Below are 24580 nucleotides of genomic sequence, written 5' to 3'. Positions count from 1 at the left end.
GCCCTCCCTCAGGACGGAACGAGTGTCGAGAGATCCCGACTGTCTGTAGCCACGGCGACTGCATGGACACAGTGGACAGCTACGTGTGTCTGTGTCACCGTGGCTTCCGGGCCTCAGCAGACCAGACCCTGTGCATGGGTGAGAGTGCCCACCTGCTCCTGCCTCAATGGCCAGGCCATGAGGAGGCCATGGGTCTACACCTCCCCTGGGGTGGGGCTGGTGCTTCCGTGCATCCTGGTTCATTGACTCACAAGTTTGAGTCCTGGCCCCTGACACCTGGGGTGAATAACTTACTCACCTCCCGGCACCTCAGTTTTCTCATCTGTAAAATGGGGGTAGTGAATAGTACCAGGGATATATTTCCCATCCATGTGGGCAGGGCTGGGTACTGGAGAAGGGGGCTGGGTCCAGTCAGGCGCTCAGTCCCCAAGCTGCCTGTTGCCCTGGGTGAGCTGGCCAGGGGCTGGGGCCTTTGCTCTGGCAGATGTCGACGAGTGTGACCGGCAGCCGTGTGGAAATGGGACCTGCAAGAACATTGTCGGCTCCTACAACTGCCTCTGCTTCCCCGGCTTTGTGGCCACACACAGCGGAGATTGCGTGGGTGAGCTGCCCGGCCTCGGCGCGCCCCCACCGAAAAGCTGATTCTTGGCTTGAGAGGCACCACCTCTCTGAAATAAAGGATCTCGACCTGGAGACGCCTTCAGTAAAACAACCTCAGGAGATTAAAAACTAGTTAACCACAAAGTTCTCCAAACCCCTGCAGTTGTTAGGTGCCAGGGGTCCCTTCCTAGAGCTTACACTCAGGTTGATAAGAAGGAGATGGCCAATACAGAGAGGAAGGTGAACCGTGAAGGCAAGATGCTGGTAATTTAGTACAGTGGTTCAAAGTGTAGATTACAAGTTCAAGTGGTATGAGTTCAAATCCCAGCTTTGCCATCTGCCAGCTATGCGACCTTAGGCAAGTCGCTTAACCTCTCTGTGCTTTACTTTCCTCCTCTGTAAAAAGGAGATTTATAGAATAGTAGTACCTACCTATCTTAATATCAGATCAAATTGACTTCTGGACAAAGAATATTACCAGAAATAGAGTCAGTGTATGTATTAAAAGGAGTCAGTTCTCTGAGAAGACATAACAATCATAAATGTTTATGCAGCTAATAATGAGCTTCAAAAGGTAGGAAGTAAAAATTGACAGGACTAAAAATGAAATAGACAAACTCACAGTTATGGTTAGAGACCTCAACTCTCCTCCCTCAGTAATAGAGGGAAAAGTAGAAGATCAGTAAGAATATAAAACACCTCAACAGTACTATGAGCCACCTAGACCCAAATAATATTTATGGAACATTCCAGAATATACATTATTCTTAGGTGTACGTGAACATTCACCAGGAAAGATCATATTCTGGGCCATAAAACAAATAGTTTTTTGTTTTTTTTTTTAATCGAGGTTACACAAGGTAGGTTCTCAGAATGTAAGGGAATTAAACTATTGTAGTCAGTCACAAAAAGATCTCCAGAAAATCCCTAAGTATTTGGAAATTAAGCAACGTACTCCTAAAGAACCCATAGATAAAAGAAGAAATCATAAGGAAAATTAGAAAACATTTTGAATTAAATGAAAAGAAAATACAACATAAAATTTGTGGGATGCAGCTAAGGCAGGACCTATGGGCAAATTCATAGCATTACAATGCTCATATTAGAAAATACTGGTGTCTGCCTCATAGGATAGTTGGAGAGTTAATACACAACTGGCATGTAAGTGCTCAATAAATTGAAGTCACAGCCGTGAAGTCAATTTTTTTAATAGAAGTGCAAGGGAGGCTCAGAGCCTTAGGCTCTGTGGGTAACCCTGCTGGCCCATCTTCCCTCTGCAGACATGGATGAGTGCACCACCATGGTGGGGCAGGTGTGCCGATTTGGCCAATGCCTCAACACGGCTGGCTCCTTCCACTGCCTCTGCAAGGATGGCTTTGAGCTCACAAGTGATGGGAAGAACTGCATAGGTGAGTATCACAATGGTGTGTGTGTGTGTTAGCCACTCAGTCATGTCTAACTCTTTGCGGCCCCATAGACGGTAGCCCACTAGTCTCTGTCCATGGAATTCTCCAGGCAAGAATACTGGAGTGGTTTGCCTTTCCTTCACCATGGTGCTGAAGCCATCTCAGCCAGCCCCTGCTCCAAGCTGACCTGCAGTTGGCACTTTTGAGGGGGCATGACTCCATTTCATAACCATACATTTATTTTAAGGTATAAAAAGAGACAGAACCAGCACACCACACCCATGTTTTCACCAGGTTTGTGGTTTAGAGAATGATTGTTTTAAAAATCCAAGTTTTATGATGTATGGAATAATAGAGGAGCTGAGTGGATGACATGGAAAGCATGAAAGGGGTCTGCAAGTGGCTTGAGATTAAGAACTTCACTCCCCCTTCCCCTGGATAACACCTGGCTCCACTTAAAACCCCCACCAGGACCCAGAATGCTCTTCTCCAGATGTCTTTGTTTTCCCAAGGCTCAGCCCTTCCTCTGGATCCAGGAGGGGTTGTCTAGGGGCCCTCGGCCATTCTGCTGTGACCATAGGTGCTGGTCTCAGCCCCAGGCGAGTCCCTGCCCCCCAGCTAGTGCTGAGACCCCTCCTCCTCCTCTCCATAGACACCAACGAGTGTCTCAGCCTTCCAGGAACCTGCCTGCCAGGCACTTGCCAGAACCTTGAGGGCTCCTTCCGCTGCATCTGTCCCCCCGGCTTCCAAGTGCAGAGTGACCAATGTGTCGGTGAGTATCTGCCCTCATCTCCCAGCTCTGGGGCCGGGGGGTGGGCACCTCTGGGCCTCTGTTCCTCCATGTGTAAAATGGGAATGCCAGCTGGACTGGTGGTGAGTGAAAAGATGCATTTAGAGGACTACCTCAAAGAGTCGGACATGGCTGAGCGACTGAACTGAACTGAACTGAATTTGGTAGTCCAGTGGTATAGAGTCCTCGCTTCCAAGTCAGGGGATGTGGGTTCAAACCCTGGTCAGGGAGCTAGGATCCCACATGCCTGTGATGCAGCCAAAAATTAAAAAATAAAACCGAATCACACACACACACACACACACACACACAAGATGCCCTTAGCACAGTGCTCAATGCAGCTCCTTACGCTTTTATTGTTATTAAGATGCTCTCTCTCTGGGGCCCTCAGGCTTCCTCATGAATCCCATGAAATAGGCATGGGTGTGGGTCTCACTGGCCCAAACATGGAATTCCTCACTTGATGAGTGGTGATCGAGGACTGGTCTGATCTGAGCTCCGGTATTATTCCACACCTGGGTGACTTGTATATTCCATGCTAATCTGGAGCAGTCTGGCCTGACCACCATTCATTCACTTGGATTAGGCTTGTGCAACCTGGGCTAACCTGGGCCAGTCTGGCCTGAGCAGATGGACTAGTCTAGTATAATGTGAGCTAACTCCATCCACCACAGGCTAATGTTACCCAGTCTTGGTTGGTGGTGATTTAGTCACTCAGGCATGTCTGACTCTTTGCAGACCCATGAACTGTAGCTCCCCTGTCCATGGGATTTCCCAGGCAAGAATACTGCAGTAGGTTACCATTCCCTTCTTCAGGGGACCAGTCTTGGTTAGCTCTATTCAGAGTTAGTCTCTAATGATGAACTTCTCCTGACCATGACCTCTACCTTGGAGATGAAAGACACACACACACACTGCCTACCTGGTACTCTGGCTCATCCTGAGCCCTGGGGACCCCACCCCTCAACAGTCTCTGGATCCTCCCGGGCTGGGCCCCCACTCCATCTGCTCCTCCCAGCAGCTGACTCTGCCCCACCAGTGGAGGGCCTGCTGCTTCCCCCCTCACTTTATGTCCCTGCCCCTCCAGACATCGACGAGTGCTCTGAAGAGCCCAACCTGTGCCTTTTTGGCACCTGTACCAACAGCGCTGGAAGCTTCAACTGCCTCTGCCCGCCTGACTTTGTCCTGTCTGACAACGGGCACCGTTGCTTTGGTGAGTCTGGAGCCAGGGAGCACTCAGGCTGAAGGAAGAGGTGGGAGGTGGGGTGGGGGAAGAGCTACATCACCAAGAAAGGGGGCTTGCAGTTTCTTGTGTGGGTCTCCAGGAGCCTTGTCCAGTGTGGGCTAGCCTCACCTGGGTTGAGCTAGTCTCTTCTCTCCCAGGTTAGGGCAACTCAACAAGTATTTGTCATTCTGGGAACCAGTGGTGAGCCAAATCCCTCAGTCTGTCTGTAAAGCTGAATCATGAAGGCTCAGACTAGGGAATGGCATCAGTAATGAGAATTTGGGGTCTGAAGTCTGGGGTCCTCTGGCTCTTTGGAATGAATTGTTTTGCCTCTCCAAGAAGGGGATTCTGACCCAAAAATTATGTGGCTAATTATGTTTGACCATTCTGCCAGCTTGGGATGACTCCCACAGCTGTGAATGTGGGGTGTTGCTGGAAAGGATTCTCAGATTATGTGAATGTGGGGTGTTGCTGGAAAGGATTCTCAGATTTTCAGCAAAAGCCCCAGGACTGACCCTCATTGGCTCAGGGTGGGTCACATGTTTGTCCCTGAACCAATCACCACGGAGTGATCCTGAACTGTTCTTATTGGCTGCTGGTAGGGTCAGGACCACCCCATTCACAAGAAGTGGGGGTGGCTGGCCCTTCTAGCAGTTTCCCTGGGGAATCACCCCCACAGACACACGGCAGAGTTTCTGCTTCACCCATTTCGAGGCCGGAAAGTGCTCAGTACCCAAAGGTTTCAACACCACCAAGGCCCGGTGCTGTTGTAGCCAGAGGCCCGGCGAGGGCTGGAATGACCCCTGCGAGCTGTGTCCCCAGGAAGGCAGTGGTGAGGGCCCCCCTGCCCAGTCTCCCTGGTCCTTCCTGCCTGCCCCCTGCCCCTCCCCTGTCCTCTCTCCTTCCATTCTTCCTCCAGCCTTCCCCACACACAGGGGATGCTGGGGACTGCACCTGGCCACAGACCCTCACCTCCCTTCCCCTCTTGGTGTCCAGTCGCCTTTCAGGAGCTGTGTCCCTTTGGCCACGGGGCAGTCCCAGGCCCAGATGACTCCAGGGAAGGTGAGCTTCTCACCCACGTGCTGAGAGCCCCCGAGGCCACAGCAGCCTCCTGCATTCCTGCCCAGCCCTGTCTGAGCTCTACCCTGGTTCCCCAGTCTCAGGTTCCCTCCTTGACCCATGGGTGGCCCTGGACACCCCCCCACCTCCTTGAAGGGAAGGAAGAGACCCTGACTGTGCCCAGGGCGTGACAGAGGCCTGCAACCCCTGCCGCTTGCAGATGTAAATGAGTGTGCGGAGAACCCTGGCGTCTGCACTAATGGCCTTTGCGTCAACACCGATGGCTCATTCCGCTGCGAGTGTCCCCTTGGTTACAGCCTGGACTTCACGGGTGTCAGCTGCGTGGGTGAGGGACTAGCCCACCCCAGCCTGCTTCCCAGGAAAGGAAGGAGCTGGGGAGGGCACATGCCACCCGAGGGAGCATCCCGCCTCTCAGGCGCCATCACTCTGCCCACCCACACATCCATCTCACCAATGTTTACTCGCTCATTCACTTATTCCTTCTCATTCACTCACTCATTCACGCATTTGCAGAGTTACTCATGTATTTACTCTTTCACCTGTTCACTTATTCACATATTCTCACACTTATTGATTCATTCACTTACTCGCTCATTCACTTACGTGCTCTCTTGCTCATTCATTCACTAGCTCACTAGCTCATTTGTTTACTTCCTCATTTGCTCATTCACCTATTTTTAAAGCTTTTACTATTTATTTGTTTTTCATATTTATTTGATTGGCTGCATCAGGTCTTAGCTGCGGCACGGAGGATCTTAGTTACAGTGTGTGAACTCTTTGTTGCATGTGAACTCAGTTGCAGCATGTGGGATCTAGTTCCCTGACCAGGCATGGAACCCGGGTCCCCTGCAGTGGGAGTGCAGAGTCTTAGCCACCGGGCCACCAGAAAGTCCCTCATTCATGTATTCACGTATTCACTTACCGCATGCTTCTGCCCTGAGTCCAGCCCTGAAGGTGCAGCAGATCTAGCCCTGTCCAGTCTATAGACACTCAGCAGGAGGCAGACAGGATTATGTCAACGGTGGGGGCTCCCTGAAGGCCCTGCCCACCCCCTTACCTCCCCACCGCAGACACAGATGAGTGCTCCATCGGGCACCCCTGTGGGGGAGGCACCTGCACCAATGTCATAGGAGGCTTCGAATGTGCCTGTGCAGACGGCTTCGAACCTGGTCCCATGATGACCTGCGAGGGTGAGGCTCGGCCTGCCCAGACCCCGGGCTGTGAAATGGAAGCTGGGGACGGGCGCTGACCTGAGAAAGGGAGAAGAGGTCGTGCAGGCAGACCCCACCCACCCGGCACCTCCACTGGCCTTTCCAGACATTGACGAGTGCTCCCTGAACCCCCTGCTCTGCGCCTTCCGCTGCCACAACACCGAGGGCTCCTACACGTGCACCTGTCCAGTCGGCTATGCATTACGAGAGGATGGGGCCATGTGCCGAGGTAGGACCTGCACAGGCAGGCAGCGGATGGCAGGGCCCTGGGGCTCAGCCGTACCTCGGTCCCGAGAGAAAATGAAGAAATAAGAGCTGTGCCTCCAAGAGTGGGAATGAGTACCAAGTGATAAAGTGACGGGAGAGCTGAGACAAGTGAGGGTGCAATGGGTGCTCTTTTGTGAGGGATGGTTTTGTATTTTTATGAAAGGGGAGCGTCTCCTCAGTCTAACAGAACAGCACTGTGGCTCTGAAGGCCTCTCTGGTGGTGACTGGACATGCCCTGAATGGGCTAGCGCAGTGGGGACAGTGACTGTTCCCTCCCCCCCTGGGGACATGTGGAAATGTCTGGAGATACTTCTTATTGCCACAGTTGAACAGAGGTGGGGGTTGCTACAGGCATCGAGTGGCCAAGGTTGCTGTTCAATATGCTACACTGGACAGAGGAGCCTCCCACCACAAAGAATTTTTGAGTCCCAAATGTCCATAGTGTAGAGGGTAGAAACCCTGGCCTGGGACTTGGTCCCTCAAGGGCTGTTTCAGGGTCAGTGTTCCAGGGACCGTGGTGAAGGTCATACAGATTCAGAGACCCTGATGTGGGCAGGGGATGCAGGTGTTTGGGGCAGTCCTGACCATCCCTGCCGGGGTCCAGCCCCGGTGGATCCAGGGAATTCGAAGCGGTGACGGCGTTGGCGAGGGAAAAACTTATTTATTTATTAACATAAGATTAGGTTAGGAAGAAATAATATATTAGGAAAATTAAGTGGAGAAAAGAGGCTGATTAACTTGGTTTACGTGGAAAACCAATAAAGTTCCAGACAAGGAGCTTGCACCATCTACGTTAGGCCGCCGGCGCCCGTTTGAATATCGGAGAGTGCCCCGCCTTGGGCTCTCTCTCTTACGATCTTAAAAGCCGGGACAAGTAAGTAGACATGGTGAGCCTCCACGTTCCAAGGCAATTCAGCCTGAAATTAGAGTAAAGAGGAGACAGGGGGGAAACCAGTCCTTCCAATGACCGGCCCCGCCTCTATTGTCTAGAAAGGCCTTTTATACCTTTTTGATTGTACATAGAGGTCAATGGGTAATACAAAATTATGTAGCGTTAGCAGCCCAGACTCTTTCTGTATATCTTTTTGTATACAAAAGGTCTCAGGTGATTTACATTATCTTCTGGCCAAGAGGCTTGCTAACACTTTTTGGCTCTCTTCCTTAATGAATATTAATTTCGTTTCCCCTGAAGTGTTTTTCTTTAATCTGCATCTCCTCAAAGCACTAAAGTTACTGCTCTATAGAACAAAGGCGCAGTAGGTTATAACAAAGAAGGTATTTAACTCAAAGATCTAATGTTGCTACTTGTTTTTTCTATATACCAACTATATCAACAAGTAAAAGATATGAAAATTTGGCAGCAAGTATTGGCTCAACAATTGAAACCTTTAATCAGTCCTATTCTAATGATTTTGACTCCTCGGAAGCCCCTACATTCCTAGGATGTTTTAAGCTTCCTGTGCCTCCTGCAGTCAGGAGGCCTCAAACAATCACATGCGCAGCTGTAAGAGTCCTGCAGGCAGGCTAAAAAGCCATCAGAGGGGTTTTGGATTGAAACACCCTTTCAAATGCAGAAGACTAAAGCCTGGAGATGACTTTTTCCAGGCAGGCATATTCTTATTTTTGGGGGTACCCGCTCAGGAAATACCAGGGGGAAATCCTGAGATCTGACTCGACCTTGCCCTTCAGATCTCTGCCGCATGACCTTGTCACGGGTGGGATTCCTCACACTGGCTCCCGGCACATCCCCTCCCACTTGACTTCCCAGGACGTCTGGGAGAGGTGGGGGAGGAACGGACACTGGGCAGTGCTTCAGGGACCTCTCTGGGAGGCCACTGGAGGGTGGGAGAGTCCAGATTTTCACGAGCCATGAGCACCATCGATCCATGGTCACCCACAGATGTGGACGAGTGTGCAGACGGTGAGCAAGACTGCCACGCCCGGGGCATGCTGTGCAAGAACCTCATTGGCACCTTCACCTGCATCTGCCCCCCAGGCACGAGGCCCCAGCCAGGCTCCGGGGAGGGCTGCACAGGTACAGAAGGGCTTCCCCACCCCATCCCACCATAGACAAGAGAGTTCAAAGCCAGAGGGCACGGGGGCAGGCACACATGGGCCCTGGAGGTGGAAGCCAGCTCAGGGGGACTCTGGCCTCCCTGCCTCCCTGCCGGCCTGCCTTATCCCTCCCGCCTCAGATGATGATGAATGCCGTGCCCAGCCCAGCCCCTGTGCCAACGGCCGCTGCATCAACACTGTGGGCAGCTTCCATTGTGACTGTGACGAGGGCTACCAGCCCAGCCCCAGCCTCACCGAGTGCCAGGGTGAGTGTGACAAGGTCCCAGTGTGGTACCACCACCTGGGAGTTCCCCGAGGTGGGGACAGGGTCGGGGCCACCGGGGGGGTTACCCAGCCAGTCCAGACACGTGTTCATCGCACGCCCCCAGCTTCCCTTTGCCCCTTCAGTCACCACCTCGCCGAAAGATGAGAGCATGTCCCTGCTGCCCTATCATCACACCCAGGAAGAGGCCCTCCCCAAGTTCACCACTTCATGGGGCTAAACCAGGAGGGCGACCCAGTGGTACCAGGTGTCCAGGCGACTTATCTGTCCTGGTCCCCAGGGTCCTTGTTGCCTTCTCTCTCCACACTTCTGCTCCTGGAGCACAGTCTCCTTCAGCTTCAGGCCAGGGGGGTGTATCCAGCTGCCTCCTATACCACCCCAGCCTCCACGGCCCCCAGATGCAGCTCACCCTAGAACAAGTTCAGAACCCCATCTCAGCGATGCCCTGATTCCCACCCAGACCCCCAAGCCAGGCTCCCCAAGTAATCGGGCTACCCCCTCCCCATCTCCATGGACATCACCTCTTTGCTCTGGCCCCACTGTCTGTCCTGGAGGCCACAACCTTTTGCCTCCACGCTACCCCTTGACCATCTGTTCTCCCTGCGGCCAGAAGGATGCTGCCGTTTGACCTCAGGAAGCTGCCCACATTTGCAGCCCAGGGGGTACCCCTTGGATTTGGGGTCTATAGGTTCTGCCACAATACAGCCCCAGCCGCCAGAGGGCGTTTCACAGCGCTAGACCAGGGCGAGAAGGGGGCGGGCAGACTTCCCTGGTGGTCCCCTGGTTAAGACTCCACGCTTCCATTGCAAGGAGCTAGGGTTTGATCCCTGGTCGGGAACTAAGATCTTCCGTGCTGCGTAATGCACCCAAAGGCGGGGGGCGGGGGGAACCACAGTGCTGGGCGACCACAGTTTAGAAGCCGCCACCCGGTGGACCTGGCGCAGTCGTGTTGGAGATGCTGGAACCTACGTATAGATTCTCAGCACCACCGATGGCCTTGGGGAAGGGGAACCTAGATGGCTTGTTCCTCCCGCCCGTCATCGCCGCTTGTTCTCCCCAGACATCCGGCAGGGGCCCTGCTTCTCTGAGGTGCTGCAGGCCACGTGCCAGGCTCAGTTCAGCAGAGGCGAGGCAGTCACCAGAGCCGAGTGCTGCTGCGGGGGCGGCCGCGGCTGGGGCCCCGGCTGTGAGCACTGTCCACTACCCGGCACGTCTGCCCATCGGAAGTTGTGCCCCCACGGCTCCGGCTACACTGCCGACGGCCGAGGTGGGTAGTGTTCACTGTTGTGTGCCTGTGCCGCTGCCAGTGTTAGTGTGTGTGAACCAGTGTGTACGCATCTCTGTGCTGGCGGGTGGGTGGACCAGTGTGAACAACAGCCCATTCGTTGCTCTGTGGGTGTGTATGCCTGAACTTGGGTGGATGCGTGAGCAGGTGTGTGAACCAAAGTGTGTGTGTATGTGTGTGTCCTTTGTTCTGGGTGTGTGGGAGCTCCTTAGTGTGTAAGAGCCTGTGAGCTGGTGTGCCTCTCCTATGAGTGCAAGCTGGTTGAGTATGTGAGCTGGTGTGTGTTGTGTGTGTGAGCTTGTTAGCATGTGTGCATGCGTGTGCTGGTGAGGGTGGGGCTGGGTGGGTAGTTCATACCAGAAAGTGGATGAGAAGGAGTGAGCTGGTTCAGGATTCCGATAAGCATCTGTGAAGATGGGCATGTGTGTGAGCAAGTGTGCGTGTCTGACCCAGAGGAACCTATGAGTGTGTGTCCTTGTGATTCTGTAGAAGCATCTGAGCGGTGACTGGCATGTCCGTCTCTGCTTCCATGTATGTGTCTGGGGTGTCCTGATGAGGTGTTGCTGGTGAGGCTGTGTGTCCCCCACCCTGAGGGTTCTCAGCGTGCAGTAGGTGTGGGGATCACAGGAGCTGGATCTCCAGCTCTGGGTGCAGGGCGGGGAAGCAAGGGCTGGCCTTACCTCCCAGGAGAGTGCTGGCGGGCCCGAGGGAGGTGGCGTGTCGTGGTGACCGAGGTGGGTAGCCCCAGCCGAGCCCTGCTTGTCCTCAGATGTGGATGAGTGCCGTGTGCTCCCTCACCTGTGCCCTCACGGTGAATGCATCAATAGCCTTGGCTCCTTCCGTTGCCACTGCCAGGCCGGGTATGCGCCTGACACCACTGCCACAGCCTGCCTAGGTGAGCCCCCCACCCCTCCCCGAGCCTCTCCTTATAGCACCTGGCACACACTTACATGAGAAAACCAAGTCCAGAAAGCAAAGCAGCTTTGTTTCTTTCCTCCACTCCACCCTATTTGGGGCACTTTCCTCCTGTTATTTGGTGCATCCTAAGATTTTCAATTACATTGTGTAGCAGGGGTTCATCTAAATCAGGGTCAGCAGACTCCTGCCCAAAGGCTGAATCCGGCCCTCTGCTTGTTTTGTTAATGAAGTTTTATTGTCACACAGCCATGCCTGTTTGTCTTCTTACACTGTGGCTGTTTTTCCTGCCACAAAGGCAGAGTTGAGTAATTGGAATTAAGACCACAAAGCCAAATATATATACTCTCTGGCTTTTTGCAGAAAACAAATGCTGGTTCCTTGGTTAAGCCACAGATTCTGGTTGTCTAGGGTCTAGGAAAGAGGCCTCAACTGGGCCTGGGTGGAGACCCCCACCCCTGAGCCCCCAGGAATGTCTGTCTGACCCTCCTGAGTGCTATGTCCCCTCTAGATGTGGATGAGTGCAGCCAGGCCCCCACGCCATGTCCCTTCCTCTGCAAAAACACTGAGGGCAGCTTCCTGTGCGCCTGCCCCCGTGGCTACCTGCTGGAGGAGAATGGCAGGATCTGCCGAGGTGACATCCCTCTTCCCACACCCACGCCCCATGGGGCTCTGTCCCTGTCCTCCCCAGAGGCTCCCCCTCCCGCTGCATGGGGTCAGCTTCCATCGCCAGGGCGTCTCCCCTGGGAAGTCCCCAGCCCCGGCAGGCCCTGCCCTGAGCCCACTGGGACCTTCTGTGTCACAGACCTGGACGAGTGCTCCTCCAGGCAGCACAACTGCCAGTTCTTCTGCGTCAACACCATCGGTGCCTTCACCTGCCGCTGCCCCCCCGGCTTCACCCAGCGCCACCAGGCCTGCTTTGGTGAGTTGCCTCAGCCCTCCCTGGCAGCTTGACCCCAACCTTCATCAGATAAGAAGCAAAGGCACAGTGTAAGCCAGATGTCAGTGACACAGGGGTGATCAAAGTCCTTGTTCTGTCGCTGTTTATATCCAGGTGGTGTCTTGGACCTCAGTCTTTTTCCTCGCCCTAGGAACCTAGGAGGCCACCCTCAGGAGTCTCTCTGACCTTGGCCCAGGACACCTACCCTCACCTCTTGATCTCCTGAGTCTATCCTTTAGGGCTTCTCCAGGGTGCTCCTTAAAGCCAAGGGGCTTATACAGTCCACACCCATCACTTCTTAGTGTCTTGTGGCCTGGGAGAACCAGATCTCCCCCAAGGGCTGAGCCCAGTCACAGGTGGCTTTGTTTGGGCTCCCGTGAACTCAGCTAACAGATACTGAACACCTGTGTACTAAGCAGTGCTCTAGATCAGAAATCAGCAGACTCCAGCCCCCAGGTCAAGCCCAGCTCCCTGCTTGCTTTTGTCAATAAAGTTTTATTGGCACATAGCCATGCCCATTCATTTACATATTGTCTGTGGCTGCTTTTGCTACAACAGCAGAGCCTAGTAGTTGCAACCGGGTAAATGATATTTCCTACCTGGTCCTTTACAGAAGCAGTTTGCTCCATCCTGTTCTAGACCCCGAGGGTACAGGACATGATTCAGTTATACATAGGGTGGTTAAGTTGCTAAGTTGTGTCTGATTCGTTTGTGACCCCATGGATTATAGCCCACCAAGCTCCTCTGTCCATTGAATTTCCCAGGCGAGAGTACTAGGGGGGGTTGCCATTTCCTTCTGCTGTTTCTGTCCCAACCCAGGGGTTGAACCTGCATCTCCTACACTGGCAGGTGGCTTCCTTACCACTGAGCCACTGCATGTACACCGCATGTGTACGTATACACATATCTATTCTTTTTCGTATCCTTTTCCCGTATAGGTTATTCCAGAATATTTTAGAGTTCCTTGTGAATATTTAGTAGGTCCTTGTTGGTTATCTATTTTATATATAGTAGGGTGTGTATATTAATCCCAAACTCCTACTAATTCATCCCTCCCCCTCACCTTTACCCCTTCGGTAACCATAAATTTTTTACTGTGTCTGTGAGTCTGTTTCTGTTTTATAAACAAGTTCATATATGTCATCTTTTTAGATTCCATATATAAGTGACATCATATGATATTTGTGTTTCTCAGTCTGACTTACTTCACTTAGTATGACAATCGCTAGGTCCATTGTGTTGTTGCAAACGGCATTATTTCATTCATTGTAGTATTACTAAGCACAGTCACCATGCTGTACATTACATCCCATGATTTATTTATTTTTAACTGGAAATTTGTACCTATGACCCCCTTAACGCCTTTCACTCACCCTCCCAAAACCCTTCTCTAACAACCACAAGTTTATTCTCTGTATCTGTGAGCTTGGCTTTCTTATTTTGTATTTAGATTCCATATATAAGTGGTTGGAGAAGGCAATGGCACCCCACTCCAGCACTCTTGCCTGGAAAATCCCATGGACGGAGGAGCCTGGTAGGCTGCAGTCCATGGGGTTGTGAAGAGTTGGACACGACTGAGCGACTTCACTTTCACTTTTTACTTTCATGCATTGGAGAAGGAAATGGCAACCCACTCCAGTGTTCTTGCCTAGAGAATCCCAGGGACGGGGAAGCCTGGTAGGCTGCCGTCCATGGGGTTGCACAGAGTCGGACACGACTGAAGCAACTTAGCAGCAGCAGCAGCAACAGCATATAAGTGGGATCATACAGCATTTGTCTTTCTCTGTTCAACTGATTTCATCTTAGCAAAATACTCACAAGGTCCAACCAACCATGTTATCATGAACAGCAGCATCTCCTGTTTTATAGCTGAATAATATTCCATTGTATGTATATAACACATTTTTCTTTTTTCATCTGTCTTTGGACACTTGGGTTGTTTCAGGTCTTGGCTATTCTGAATAATACTGCAATGATCATGGGGCTGTGGATATCTTTTCGAGTTAGTGTTTTCATTTTCTTTGGATAAACACACCCAGAAGAGGAATCACTAGGAGGCCTGCAATTTTAAAACAGAATTAATGACAAGCCTCATTGAAAGAGGAAATTTGAGCAGAGGTTTGAAGGAGGTGAGCCATGTGCCTATCCGGTAAAGGAGTGAGCATTTCCAGCCATGAAATGTCAGGCATTCCCCTTTCTCTGTTGTTGTTCAGTCGCTTTCCCTCCTTCCTGAGGTGAGCACACTTAACGTGGCATCTGTGTGTGTGCAGCCGTACACATGTGCACCCAGAGGCTTGTAAGACCCAATTCCTCCTGTACCCAAGAGAGCTTCTAGGTTCCCACAGGGATGTGCTTGGTGTCGAGAATCTTCATACTCAATGAAGATGTGCTATACCTTCATATATATACATATATATATAGTGGAATATTCATATATATAGTGGAATATTCATATATATAGTGGAATATTCATATATATATAGTGGAATATTCATATATATATAGTGGATATTCATACATATATATAGCATCTTCATATATATAGATAGTAAAATATTACTCAGCCATAAAAAAGAATGAAATAATACCATTTGCAGCAACATGAATGGACCTAGAGACTGTCATGCTAAGTGAAGTCAGACAGAGAAAGGCATATACCATATCACATCACTTAACATGCAGAATCTAAAAGATGGCACGAGTGAACCTATCTACAACATAGAAACACACTCTCAAACATAGAGAACAGATTTGTGGTACCCAAGGAGGATGGGGTGGGGTAGAGATTGATGGGGAGTTTGGGATTAGCAAATGCAAATTTAGTACAGAGAATAGATAAACATCAAGGTCCTACTGTATAGCATAGGGTATTCAATATCCTATAATAAGCCATAATGGAAAAGAATATGAAAAAAATACATATATATATATAACTGAATTACTTTGCTGTATACAAGAAGCTAACACAACATTGTAAATTAACTTCAATTTGAATAAGATAAATTGTAAAAAATTAAAAAATAAGGCCTTTCCTGGCAGTCCAGTGCTTCAGACTCTGTGCTTCCACCATAGGAGGTGTGGGTTCAATCCCTGATTGAGGAATTTAAGTTTCCACATGCCGCACGGTGTGACCAAATAAAAAAACACCACTTTTTTTAATTAAAAAAATGTTTTAAATAATAAAAGACTCTCCAAACTCAAGGAAGCCCAAATTAGGATTCCCCTAAGAAATGTGTGGTTCATTCTGCATGATCCTGGTCCCAGCGCAATTTACCACTGTGGGTCATGACCACCACGGCAGTGTTGCCTGGTAACTAGGTTGTCTTGGCTCAGGCTGCCATGGCTTAAAAACAAGCCATATACAAGCAAGACATATATTGCTGGCTCTGGAGGCTGGAAATCTGAGATTAAGATCAGGTTGTGGTGAGGCTTTTCCTGGCTTCCTTCCCCCTTCCTCACATGGGGGGAGAGAGAACAGGAGTAATCTCTCTGATGTCCCTTACACGGGCACCAATCCCATCTTGAGGGCCCCACCCTCATGACCTTATCTAACCCTAATGACCACCCAAAGGTCTCGCCTTCTAATACCATTACTCTAGGGGGTAGGGTTTCAACATGGGGACTTGGTGGTGGTGGTGGAGGTGGGTGGGAACCCACACACATTCAGTCCATGACTCTGGCTGATATCCCACAATTTTCAGGTTTCCAAGAGGACAGGGTGCAGTGGTTACCCCAGGTTATTTTCCCAGAGAAGGAAAGGGGTCTTTGTTAATATTATGTTGAGCACTGTCCCAGTGCTTCATGTGATTAGGTTAATTTAATTCTTATAAACACAGTGAGGTAGATATTACCATCTCTACACTACAGCTGGTAAAGCTGAGGCATGGAGAGGGTAAGTCAGTTGCCTTAAGTCACACAGCGTTGAGGTGGTAGAGTCAGACAAAGTCCTGTTTGTGTGTGATCTCAACTGTTTGTGACATTTCTGTGAAGTGGGCACTGTTCTGGATCTCCTTTCACAGTGGGGGAAACTGAGGCCTCAGAGAGGTTAAGGTATGTCTGGAACAGTTGATCAGGTGGTAGGCCCGGCAGCATGGTGCCCCTACCACCAGGTGGCCCTGCCTCTTCTCTGTCCTCTGCAGACAATGACGAGTGCTTGGCCCAGCCTGGCCCATGTGGTACCCGTGGGCGCTGCCACAATGCCCCAGGCAGCTTCAGCTGTGAGTGCTATCAAGGCTTCACCCTGGACAGCTCCGGTCATGGCTGCAAAGGTAGAACTGGGCTTGGATGAGGTCTGGGTCCTTGGGGGTGGCCCTGGGGGCTGCCTGGCCAGCCTCTTGTCCTCTTTCTCCATCTCATAGACGTGGATGAATGCAATGGGCCTCATCGCTGCAAGCATGGCTGTCAGAATGAGCTGGGGGGCTATCGCTGCAGCTGCCCCCAGGGCTTCACCCCACATTCCCAGTGGAGCCAGTGTGTAGGTGAGTTGGAGGGGGGGCTGGGAGGAAGCTGACCCCTGACCAGAATCTGTCCAAACTTGGTGATTGGGAACCACTACCCGGGCAGGATGCTGTGATAAGCAAAACTACCTAAAGGTCTGATGGGCTGGCCTAGAAGTTAGTTGAGTTCCCTGCTGCTGGGGAGGCTAGGAAGTCAGGGGTCTGCAGAGCCAGTGTGTCAGAGTGGTAGTCATTTCTCAGGGAGCGATAGTCTGGAGAGCTTAGCGGAGAGTCTGAGATGCGCCTATGATCACTGAGAGTGTGCTGAGATTGATTAGTGATGTCTGCCTTGAATGCGGCAATGGAAATGAGTGTGTGTATGCTCCATCTTTTGTCGTACCTGTTGCAGACGCCCTGAGTTTGAGGGCCTAGTCTTCTGCCTTCCCTCCAGCCTTCCTCGCTGCACACTGTTCTTTGCTGCTCCTAATGATCATCCTCAGCTCTCCTCTTCTTTCTCCCCTGCAGTCTAGCCTTCACATTCTACCCAGGTGGGGACCACTCTCCCTTGACCTCTCCATCACCTTTCCTTGGCCTTTGCCTTCCACCTCCTCTGCTCTGGGTATCACTGTCTGTCGCTCCCGGACTCTCCATCCACTGTGACTCGGCTTTCTCTGTCCTGCCACTACCTCCAGCCCTGCCTTCTCTCTGGCTCCTCCTCCTGCTCCTCCTGGTGGGTCCTCAGCTAAGTTCTCCACCTTTTGCCCTGTCTCATGTGTTTGCTGTCCCCTGGGAGCCCACAGGTTGCCGCCTCGTTGGCCAGTCCCCATTTCTCAGCCTGTCTCCTGCTCTGCATACTTACTCATCCGTTCCTTTGGCAATGGTTTGCCCAGGACCTGCCTTATTCAGGCCCTGTGGATGCAGAAGTGAGCTGAGATCAGACTCCATTGCTGCCCACTTGTTGTCCAGTCTCGAGGGGGAGACAGGGATCAATTATGTCAGTGGTTCTCAAGCAGGTGCCATTTTGAAGTGTCTTGGAGATACTTTTGATGGTCACAACTGGGCGCTGGGTGCTCCTGGCTTTTACTGGGTGGATGGCCCCCCAAACAGAGAATGAAATGGCCTCAAACGACAGTAGTGCCAAGGGGGGAGATCTTGTTCTAAGAACATCCCACCATTTAGGAATTCCTGGGAAGGTTTTTGGTTTGGGTTTTTTTTTTTTTTTCTCTTTTTCTGGCCACACTGCACAGCATTTGGGATCTTAGTTCCCCAACCAGAGATCAAACTCATGCCCCTGTAGTGGAAGCATAGAGTTTTAACCACCAGTCCACCAGGAAGTCCCTAAGATTCCTGGAAAGTTTTGAGAAATGCTTCAAAGGAGAATCATGGGATCCGGAGAGGGGAGATGAAGTATAGAGGCCAACAAACCTAGTCCAAGGAGTCACAGGGAGCCTGATGGAGGCTTTTTTAAAAAATAGCTTTATTTATGTATTTATGGCTATGATGGGTCTTCATTGCTGTTGCAGGCTTTTCTCTAGTTGCAATGAGTGGATTCTCATTGCAGTGGCTTCTCTTGTTGCAGAGCATGGGCTCAGTAGTGGCAGTTCTGGGGCCCTAGAGCACATAGGCTCAGTAGTTGTGGCACACGGGTTTAGTTGCTCAGCCATATATGGGATCTTCCTGGATCAGGGATCGAACCTATATCCCCTGCCCTGGCAGGCAAATTATTTACCACTGACCCACCAGGGAAGCCCCCGATGGAGGTTTTGACATTGGTCTTGGGCTTGAAGAAGGAGCTGGAGTTGCTTCATGGGGACGGGAGCAATGCAAATGGAGGGCTCAGGAGATACAAAGGTGGCCCCCCTGCCCCCCACCTCCTGCCCTCTCTCCCCATCCCCATCCACAGATGAGAACGAGTGTGTCCTGTCACCCTCGGCCTGCGGCAGTGCCTCCTGCCACAACACGCTGGGCGGCTTCCGCTGCGTCTGCCCCTCAGGCTTTGACTTTGACCAGGCCCTCGGAGGCTGCCAGGACGTGGATGAGTGTGCAGCTCGGAGGGGCCCCTGCAGCTACAGTTGTGCCAACACCCCCGGTGGCTTCCTGTGCGGCTGCCCTCGAGGCTACTTCCGGGCTGGGCAAGGGTGAGGGGCTTCAATGGAGTGAACCCAGAGGCCCCCATACCCCGGGAGTGCACACACACTCGCGGGCCCACATGCAGGCCTGTATATACATGTATGCTGAGAAATGGGGCAGAGGCCCAACAACACCTGTGGATGTGCATACACAGCTCACAGCCCACTGTAGTGTGTCACTGTCCTGCACACCTTCATGTGCTCAGTGCTAATATACTTGAGTGTGCATAGGGCTCACACCTATGCTTGGGTACCCTTGTGCATTCCTGTATCCCAGTGTGCATGTGTGCAAGCCTATGTTGACAGGGTGCACGCAGGCTCACACACACACACGGGTACACTCGGGTGTATATCCACACCTCTGCGTGCATGCAGGTTCACACCCACACCCATGTAAGTCACGGGATGCACACACACAGGTAGGTGCCTGCAAAGCCACACTGGTACACTCATCCTCATCCCCATGGGCAGTGTGGCTCCAAACGGAGTGTTGGGGGTGGGGTGGCTGGGGAGGTCCCACCAGCCTGACTCACCTGCCCCCTGTCCTGGCCCAGGCACTGTGTCTCTGGCCTGGGCGTCAGCCCTGGATCTCAGGATGCCCCAGATGAGGCGGAGCCGCTCTCGCCTGAAGCCTGCTATGAATGCAAGATCAACGGCCAGCCCTCTCGTGACCGGCCACGGCGTAGTGCCCATAGGGACCACCAGGTGCCACGGGGGGTGTGCTGGGCATGGGGAGCAGCCAGGGGACGGGCAGAAATGAGGAGCACAGACTCCAGGTCACAGCTGTCCCCCGTGTCCTGGTACCTGCCTGCATCTCCCTGCACTTTCTCAGCCCGAGGATTCCCCTTGGGAGCTCTCTGGGGGACAGAGGCCCCCAAACACCCCAACTTGCTCCCAGTGACAAGTCAGACCCCTCCCACACAGACCCTAGATGTGATGCCTCCCGGGGATCCTTTCCATGGCACTTGGATGCAGGAGAAATGCCTTGAGCCCCCAAACCTGCCTATGCCCTGGGACTTGTCACCTGTTACCTCCTGGCTGGGACAGTCCTCTCTCAGAGTCCCTCTGGGTTTAGGCACCAATAACCCTCAAAACAGCCAGCTTAACCCCTTCTTCCCTCCCCCTCGTTCAGACCCTCTGCCTCTGCACCTCTTTCCAGTACCCATGATGCTCCTGGAACTATGCCCAGGCCTCCTGAACCCTCCTTGTCTCTGGAAATTGCAAGAGTCTCTCCCCTCTTCCCCATTACACTCTCAAGAACAGCAGAGCAGTTCTGCAGTTTAGCCCCTCTGTCCCCTGGGGCCTCTCCAGCTGTGGCCCTGACCTCACCAGGGCCTTGTGTAGGGAGGATGTTTTTGTCACAAATTCAGCTTGCTTGTCCTTCACCTGAACAGTCCCTGAGGCCACTTCTGGCCAGTCTTGCCACCATCCCCTCTAAGGCGTCTGAAAGCTAAGCATGTGTTGAGCACCTGCTGGATGCATGTGCTGCTCTAAGCACTTCCTTTGCTCTTCTTTCCCTTCTAGTTGTTGTTTCCCCCTTTCTGGGAAAAACCATGTGGGTATATGCCCAGGAGGCCTGGGCGTAGTTCCAGGAGCATCATGGGTACTGGAAAGAGGTGCAGAGGCAGAGGGTCTGAACGAGGGGGAGGGAAGAAGGGGTTAAGCTGACTGTTTTGAGGGTTATTGGTGCTTAAACCCAGAGGGACTCTGAGAGAGGGCTGTCCCAGCCAGGAGGTGACAGGCAACCAAAGCATTTGTTGCCATTATTTTTGTAAGCTTCACAGGGATAAGGCCCAGTGTCTCAGGTTTGCCACTGTTTCACCAGCCCTTGGAACTCAGTAAGAGTGACTGGAGTGGTTGTCAGGGCTTCTAGGCTGGACCCCAAGCAGGCTGGGTCTTGTGGTTTTGCCTGCAATACCCATGGACTTCCAGCAGGTGTCACTAAGAGTGCATGTCTAGCAGCACTCCTGGTGAAGGGCTAAATCTCTGGAACTGAAAGGGGGGGGGGGCGGAAGGGAGGCACCGACAGGAATAGCTTTCACTTTCAGGCCACAGCAAAACACCCCCATCAGCATGTAAATTAGGCAGAACAAACAGCTCTGCCCAGAGCAAAGGAGACGAAAACACAGATAACCTCCTGTGAGATTGGACCCATCACCCAGGCAGGGTCAGCCTGCCATTGAGGCTTGCTGGCTTATTCAGGGGTCCTGTCTCGCTGCCAGGGCCAGGAAGCATTCAGAGGAGCTTAGATAAAGAGGGTTTTGTCATCTGCACACAGCGGGGCTCTCAGAGAGCCCAGATGCAGGAAGTGCAGCGGGCCTCCGGAACTGGAGCGATACTGGGCAGCTCCTCTGTCTGGCTCCTCTGTGTCTCTGTCCCTGTGTGTCTGGGGCTGGCTCTTGCTGCAATGCCCATGGTCATAACTCTAGCCGCCCCAGACCACCTTTGAGTGACCTTAGCGTTTTGGGGCCTGATGCCATCTGACTGCCTCCCGATCTGGGTTCTTGTTCAATTGTCAAATGGTATCTGACTCTCTACAACCCCATGAACTGCAGCGTGCCGGGCTTCCCTGTCCTTCACTATCTCCCGGAGTTTGCTCAAACTCACGTCCATTGAGTCAGTGATGCCATCCAACTATCATCTGTCGTACTCTTCTTCTTCTGCCCTCAATCTTTCCCAACATCAGAGTCTTTTCCAATGAGTTGGCTCTTCACATCAGATGGCCAAAGTATTGGAGCTTCAGCTTCAGCATCAGTTCTTCCAATGAGTATTCATGGGTTGATTTCCCTTAGGATTGACTGGTTTGATCTCCTTGCAGTTCAAGGGATTCTCAGAGTCTTTTTCAGCACCACAGTTGGAAAGCATCAATTCTTTGGTCTGGGTGTCTGATGGGGAATCCTCTATTTCTTCCATCCAGACTGGCAGGGATCCAAGTAAGGTCCCTCGGTCGAAACAAGGGATCTGCAGTCAGCCTGCCTCCCCTCTTTGATTTCCACCTGGGAACCAGCCTCCACCTTCACCTTCTGTTTACAGCCCAAGCTTACCACTGGCCTTGTGGGTGGAGGGCTAGACAGGAGTCAAGGGCATTGAGTGGTCCGTCTTTTACTTCACTTTAGAGATTGGCTGAAAATCTCCTCTTGTCCCCTTGCCTCCCCCATACCCCCGCATTCTGATTTCTCCGATCCTCTGCCATCATCCACCTGGTCTTTCTCCCCAGGCGAGCCTGGCCAGCCTTGACACAGAGGCTCCGCTGATCTTGGGACTGAACCTCTCCTGTCTGGGCCAGGCCCAGCACATCCTAGAGCTGAGGCCAGCGCTGGAGAGCCTGGGGGGCCGCATTCGCTACGTCATTGCCCGCGGCAATGAAAGAGGCTTCTTCCGCATGCATCATCTTCATGGTCTCAGCTGCCTGCAGCTGGGGCGCCGGAAGCCAGGGCCTGGCACCTACCAGCTGGAGGTTGTGAGTGTGGCCGAGCCCTGGGGCACCCAGCCAGAGGGGCGGCCTGGGGGCCGAGCCTTGCGGCTGAAGGTGCGGTTGCAGCTGCTGTAATTCCGGGGGTTCCCACACCTCCCACCTGGCCCCAGGCACCCCCTGCAGCCTGATTTTCAGACTCACCACCTGGGCACTGCTCCACCCCTGCCTCCTTCCATGGGGTTTTGGGGAAACTGATGTCACTCTGTTTGCTATGGCCCACCCCTGCCCCGGAAGACCCTAATGACCAGCCCTGGACTCGATGGACCCCTGCGTCCCCATGCGGTCCTCCTCTCCAGAGGTGGGAGATTTGGAAGGCGGGGGGGTTCGATCCCCTGCAGCAATGGCTGACCAGGTGGAACCCCAAAACTCAGGAAGAGTAAAGTGTTATCCTCTGACCTCAAGCAAGCCCAGCCTCTACCAGAGGGACCCTGACACTGTTTCCTGGAGACAGCTGGCAGCCGGAGCTGCGTGCCCCCCCGCTTCTACAGCCAGGGTCCAGGAGGGCCCTGGGTTTCACTGTGTCTGGTCAATCTCAGGCTGAAACTTCTGCACTGCAGGGGGGCTGGCCCCCAGGGGGTGGGGAGGACATGGGAATGGGTGGTTGGGGCGGGCCTAGGGCTTGTCCCTTCCAGCAGAAGAGCCCGTGGGGCCCCAGCCCAGTCACTGATGTGCAGCCATGTTCTCATCCCCACGGGGAACTGGGCTAAGGTTCTGAGGATACTTTCATATCAGAAGCAGAGACAACAATAAAGTTATTTTGGGTTAAGTATGTCCCTTGGCAAGTTCTGGCAGTAGAGGCTGTTCTTGGCAGGGCCAGGCAGGGCTTACAAGGGGGGGACCAGGAGGGCAGCAGCTTTGGGAAGCATGAGCTTCTACCCTCGATTCCGAGGAGGAAGGGTGTAGGTGAGATGGGTGAAGACCAATGCTGCGTCTTGGGGCATCATCCCAGGGTGCAGGTAGGTTCTGCCAACTTCAGACCCGGGAGTTTTGACACAAAGTCAGGCTGTAGCGCTAACCACTGATTCCCTCGTGGGTTTACCATCACTGATAATAACTCATGAGCTCAGATGATATACTATACTAGGCACCATTCCAAGTATTTTACAATTACTGACCCATTCGGTCCTTACTGAATCCAAGCTCCCGCACTGCTTGCTGCACGACAGGCCGATAAATCAGGAGATGAGTTGTTGGGGCAAAGAATAGCGACTTTATTCGGAGAGCCAGCAAACTGAGAAGATGGTGGACTTGTGCCCCAAAGGAATGTCTTGCCTGAGTTGAATCCAGGCTTCTTTTATACTAAAAGGGGAAGGTGTGAAGTCCAACCAATTTCCTGGTTCCCATCAGCCTCCAGAGGGGAGGGGACATGTTAATTTCTTCCTTCCTGCAGTCATTCATAGATGGGCCTGGCCTGGATGCCTCCTGTAAGCTAATTGAAGGTATTTTAGGTTTGTGTTCATTACCTGGGAAGCAACTTTCCCAGAGATGGGCCATTATGTATAATTTAAGCTTATAGGCAACATCCCTTTACTGATTAACTTGAAATAGGATACAAAATGTTCTTCCCTGTTACATTTATAACTCCGTGGAATAAATACTGTTACTCTCATCCTCCTTTTATAGATAGGAAAACTGAAGCTAAGAGAGATTAAGCAACCTGACCAAAGCAACACCAAGGTGCAGATAGAAGAACCGAGTTCAAAGTCAGGGAACCATGCCTGGTTGGGCTGGATCTACTGAATTTGATGGCCAAGCTCAATGAACTCATCGTGTTAAAGTTAAGCTTGTGCAGGTGCTTTGATGTGTAACAAACAATAGCATATTTAGTCCCCATGAACATGTATGAGGCAGGCAGTGTTACCACCTCTGTTTGGGAAACGAAGCTTTGGGAGTTTGGAACCTGCTCTGGGCACCCACACAGTGTAGTGGGACCGCGACATTCCGCTGAGTCTGCACCTTGGCCCCCAACCACTTATTGTCCTCTAGGGATGGTACATTCGGGTCTCATCTGGAACATTCTCAGTCATGGTGGAAATGGAGGCCACACAGTTGGGTGGCTCAAGTCTGGGTGAGAGACCCAGGACCCCAGTGTGTGGCTCTGCCTTCTGCAGAGTGGTCACTACTGCCTGGCTACAGGGCTCTGTACTTATTCCAGTCCTGGCCCACCTGACTTATCAGGAGCCTCTGGGTCCCATCAGAGCATGCAGAGAACTTCTCTGTCCGTCACCCAGTCTCACTACAGCCCAGGGATCTGGGCAGAGCAAGCATGGTGACCCCAGTGATGAGAAAGGAAGAAAGGGTGATCTGCTCAAGGCTGCCACTGGGAAGCACAAGGCTGGACTCATACAGAGCCTGCAGCCACTCATACAAGTGCTTGGCCCTCACAGCCTAAGAGCACAGATCCTGTGGTCAGAGGGCATCGTGTGGGTTTCAACACAGGCTAGAGGTTCGCACCCCATAATGAAAGGTGACGAAGACAAGCA

The 24580-nt window shown here is 52.3% G+C and overlaps 1 protein-coding gene across 6 annotated transcripts in view; it reads left to right on the top strand.

Moving 5' to 3' along the window:
• FBN3 (fibrillin 3) overlaps window positions 1-22863 on the top strand; it is a 69791-nt gene extending 46928 nt beyond the window's left edge. For 2 of the 6 annotated variants that reach the window (XM_042250028.2, XM_042250027.2), the window contains 21 exons: window positions 13-138; window positions 485-601; window positions 1881-2009; window positions 2659-2778; window positions 3884-4009; window positions 4701-4853; window positions 5018-5083; window positions 5301-5426; window positions 6172-6291; window positions 6419-6541; window positions 8480-8614; window positions 8775-8900; window positions 9978-10184; window positions 10972-11097; window positions 11629-11751; window positions 11923-12039; window positions 16197-16325; window positions 16416-16535; window positions 18397-18631; window positions 19177-19327; window positions 21840-22863. In XM_042250028.2, the coding sequence (XP_042105962.1) occupies window positions 13-138; window positions 485-601; window positions 1881-2009; window positions 2659-2778; window positions 3884-4009; window positions 4701-4853; window positions 5018-5083; window positions 5301-5426; window positions 6172-6291; window positions 6419-6541; window positions 8480-8614; window positions 8775-8900; window positions 9978-10184; window positions 10972-11097; window positions 11629-11751; window positions 11923-12039; window positions 16197-16325; window positions 16416-16535; window positions 18397-18631; window positions 19177-19327; window positions 21840-22172 (3008 nt within the window). In that variant the 3' untranslated portion in view covers window positions 22173-22863. Of the gene's footprint in view, window positions 1-12; window positions 139-484; window positions 602-1880; window positions 2010-2658; window positions 2779-3883; window positions 4010-4700; window positions 4854-5017; window positions 5084-5300; window positions 5427-6171; window positions 6292-6418; window positions 6542-8479; window positions 8615-8774; window positions 8901-9977; window positions 10185-10971; window positions 11098-11628; window positions 11752-11922; window positions 12040-16196; window positions 16326-16415; window positions 16536-17018; window positions 17224-18396; window positions 18632-19176; window positions 19328-21839 lie in introns of those variants that run through there. The other 4 variants (XR_009600637.1, XR_006059860.2, XM_042250026.2 and 1 more) reach the window with 4 other exon arrangements.
• Window positions 22864-24580: the final 1717 nt, after the last annotated feature.

Source organism: Ovis aries, chromosome 5, assembly GCF_016772045.2.
Source record: "Ovis aries strain OAR_USU_Benz2616 breed Rambouillet chromosome 5, ARS-UI_Ramb_v3.0, whole genome shotgun sequence".
Classification (NCBI taxonomy): Eukaryota; Metazoa; Chordata; class Mammalia; order Artiodactyla; family Bovidae; genus Ovis; species Ovis aries.
This window is presented reverse-complemented; position numbering and strand designations above follow the sequence as displayed.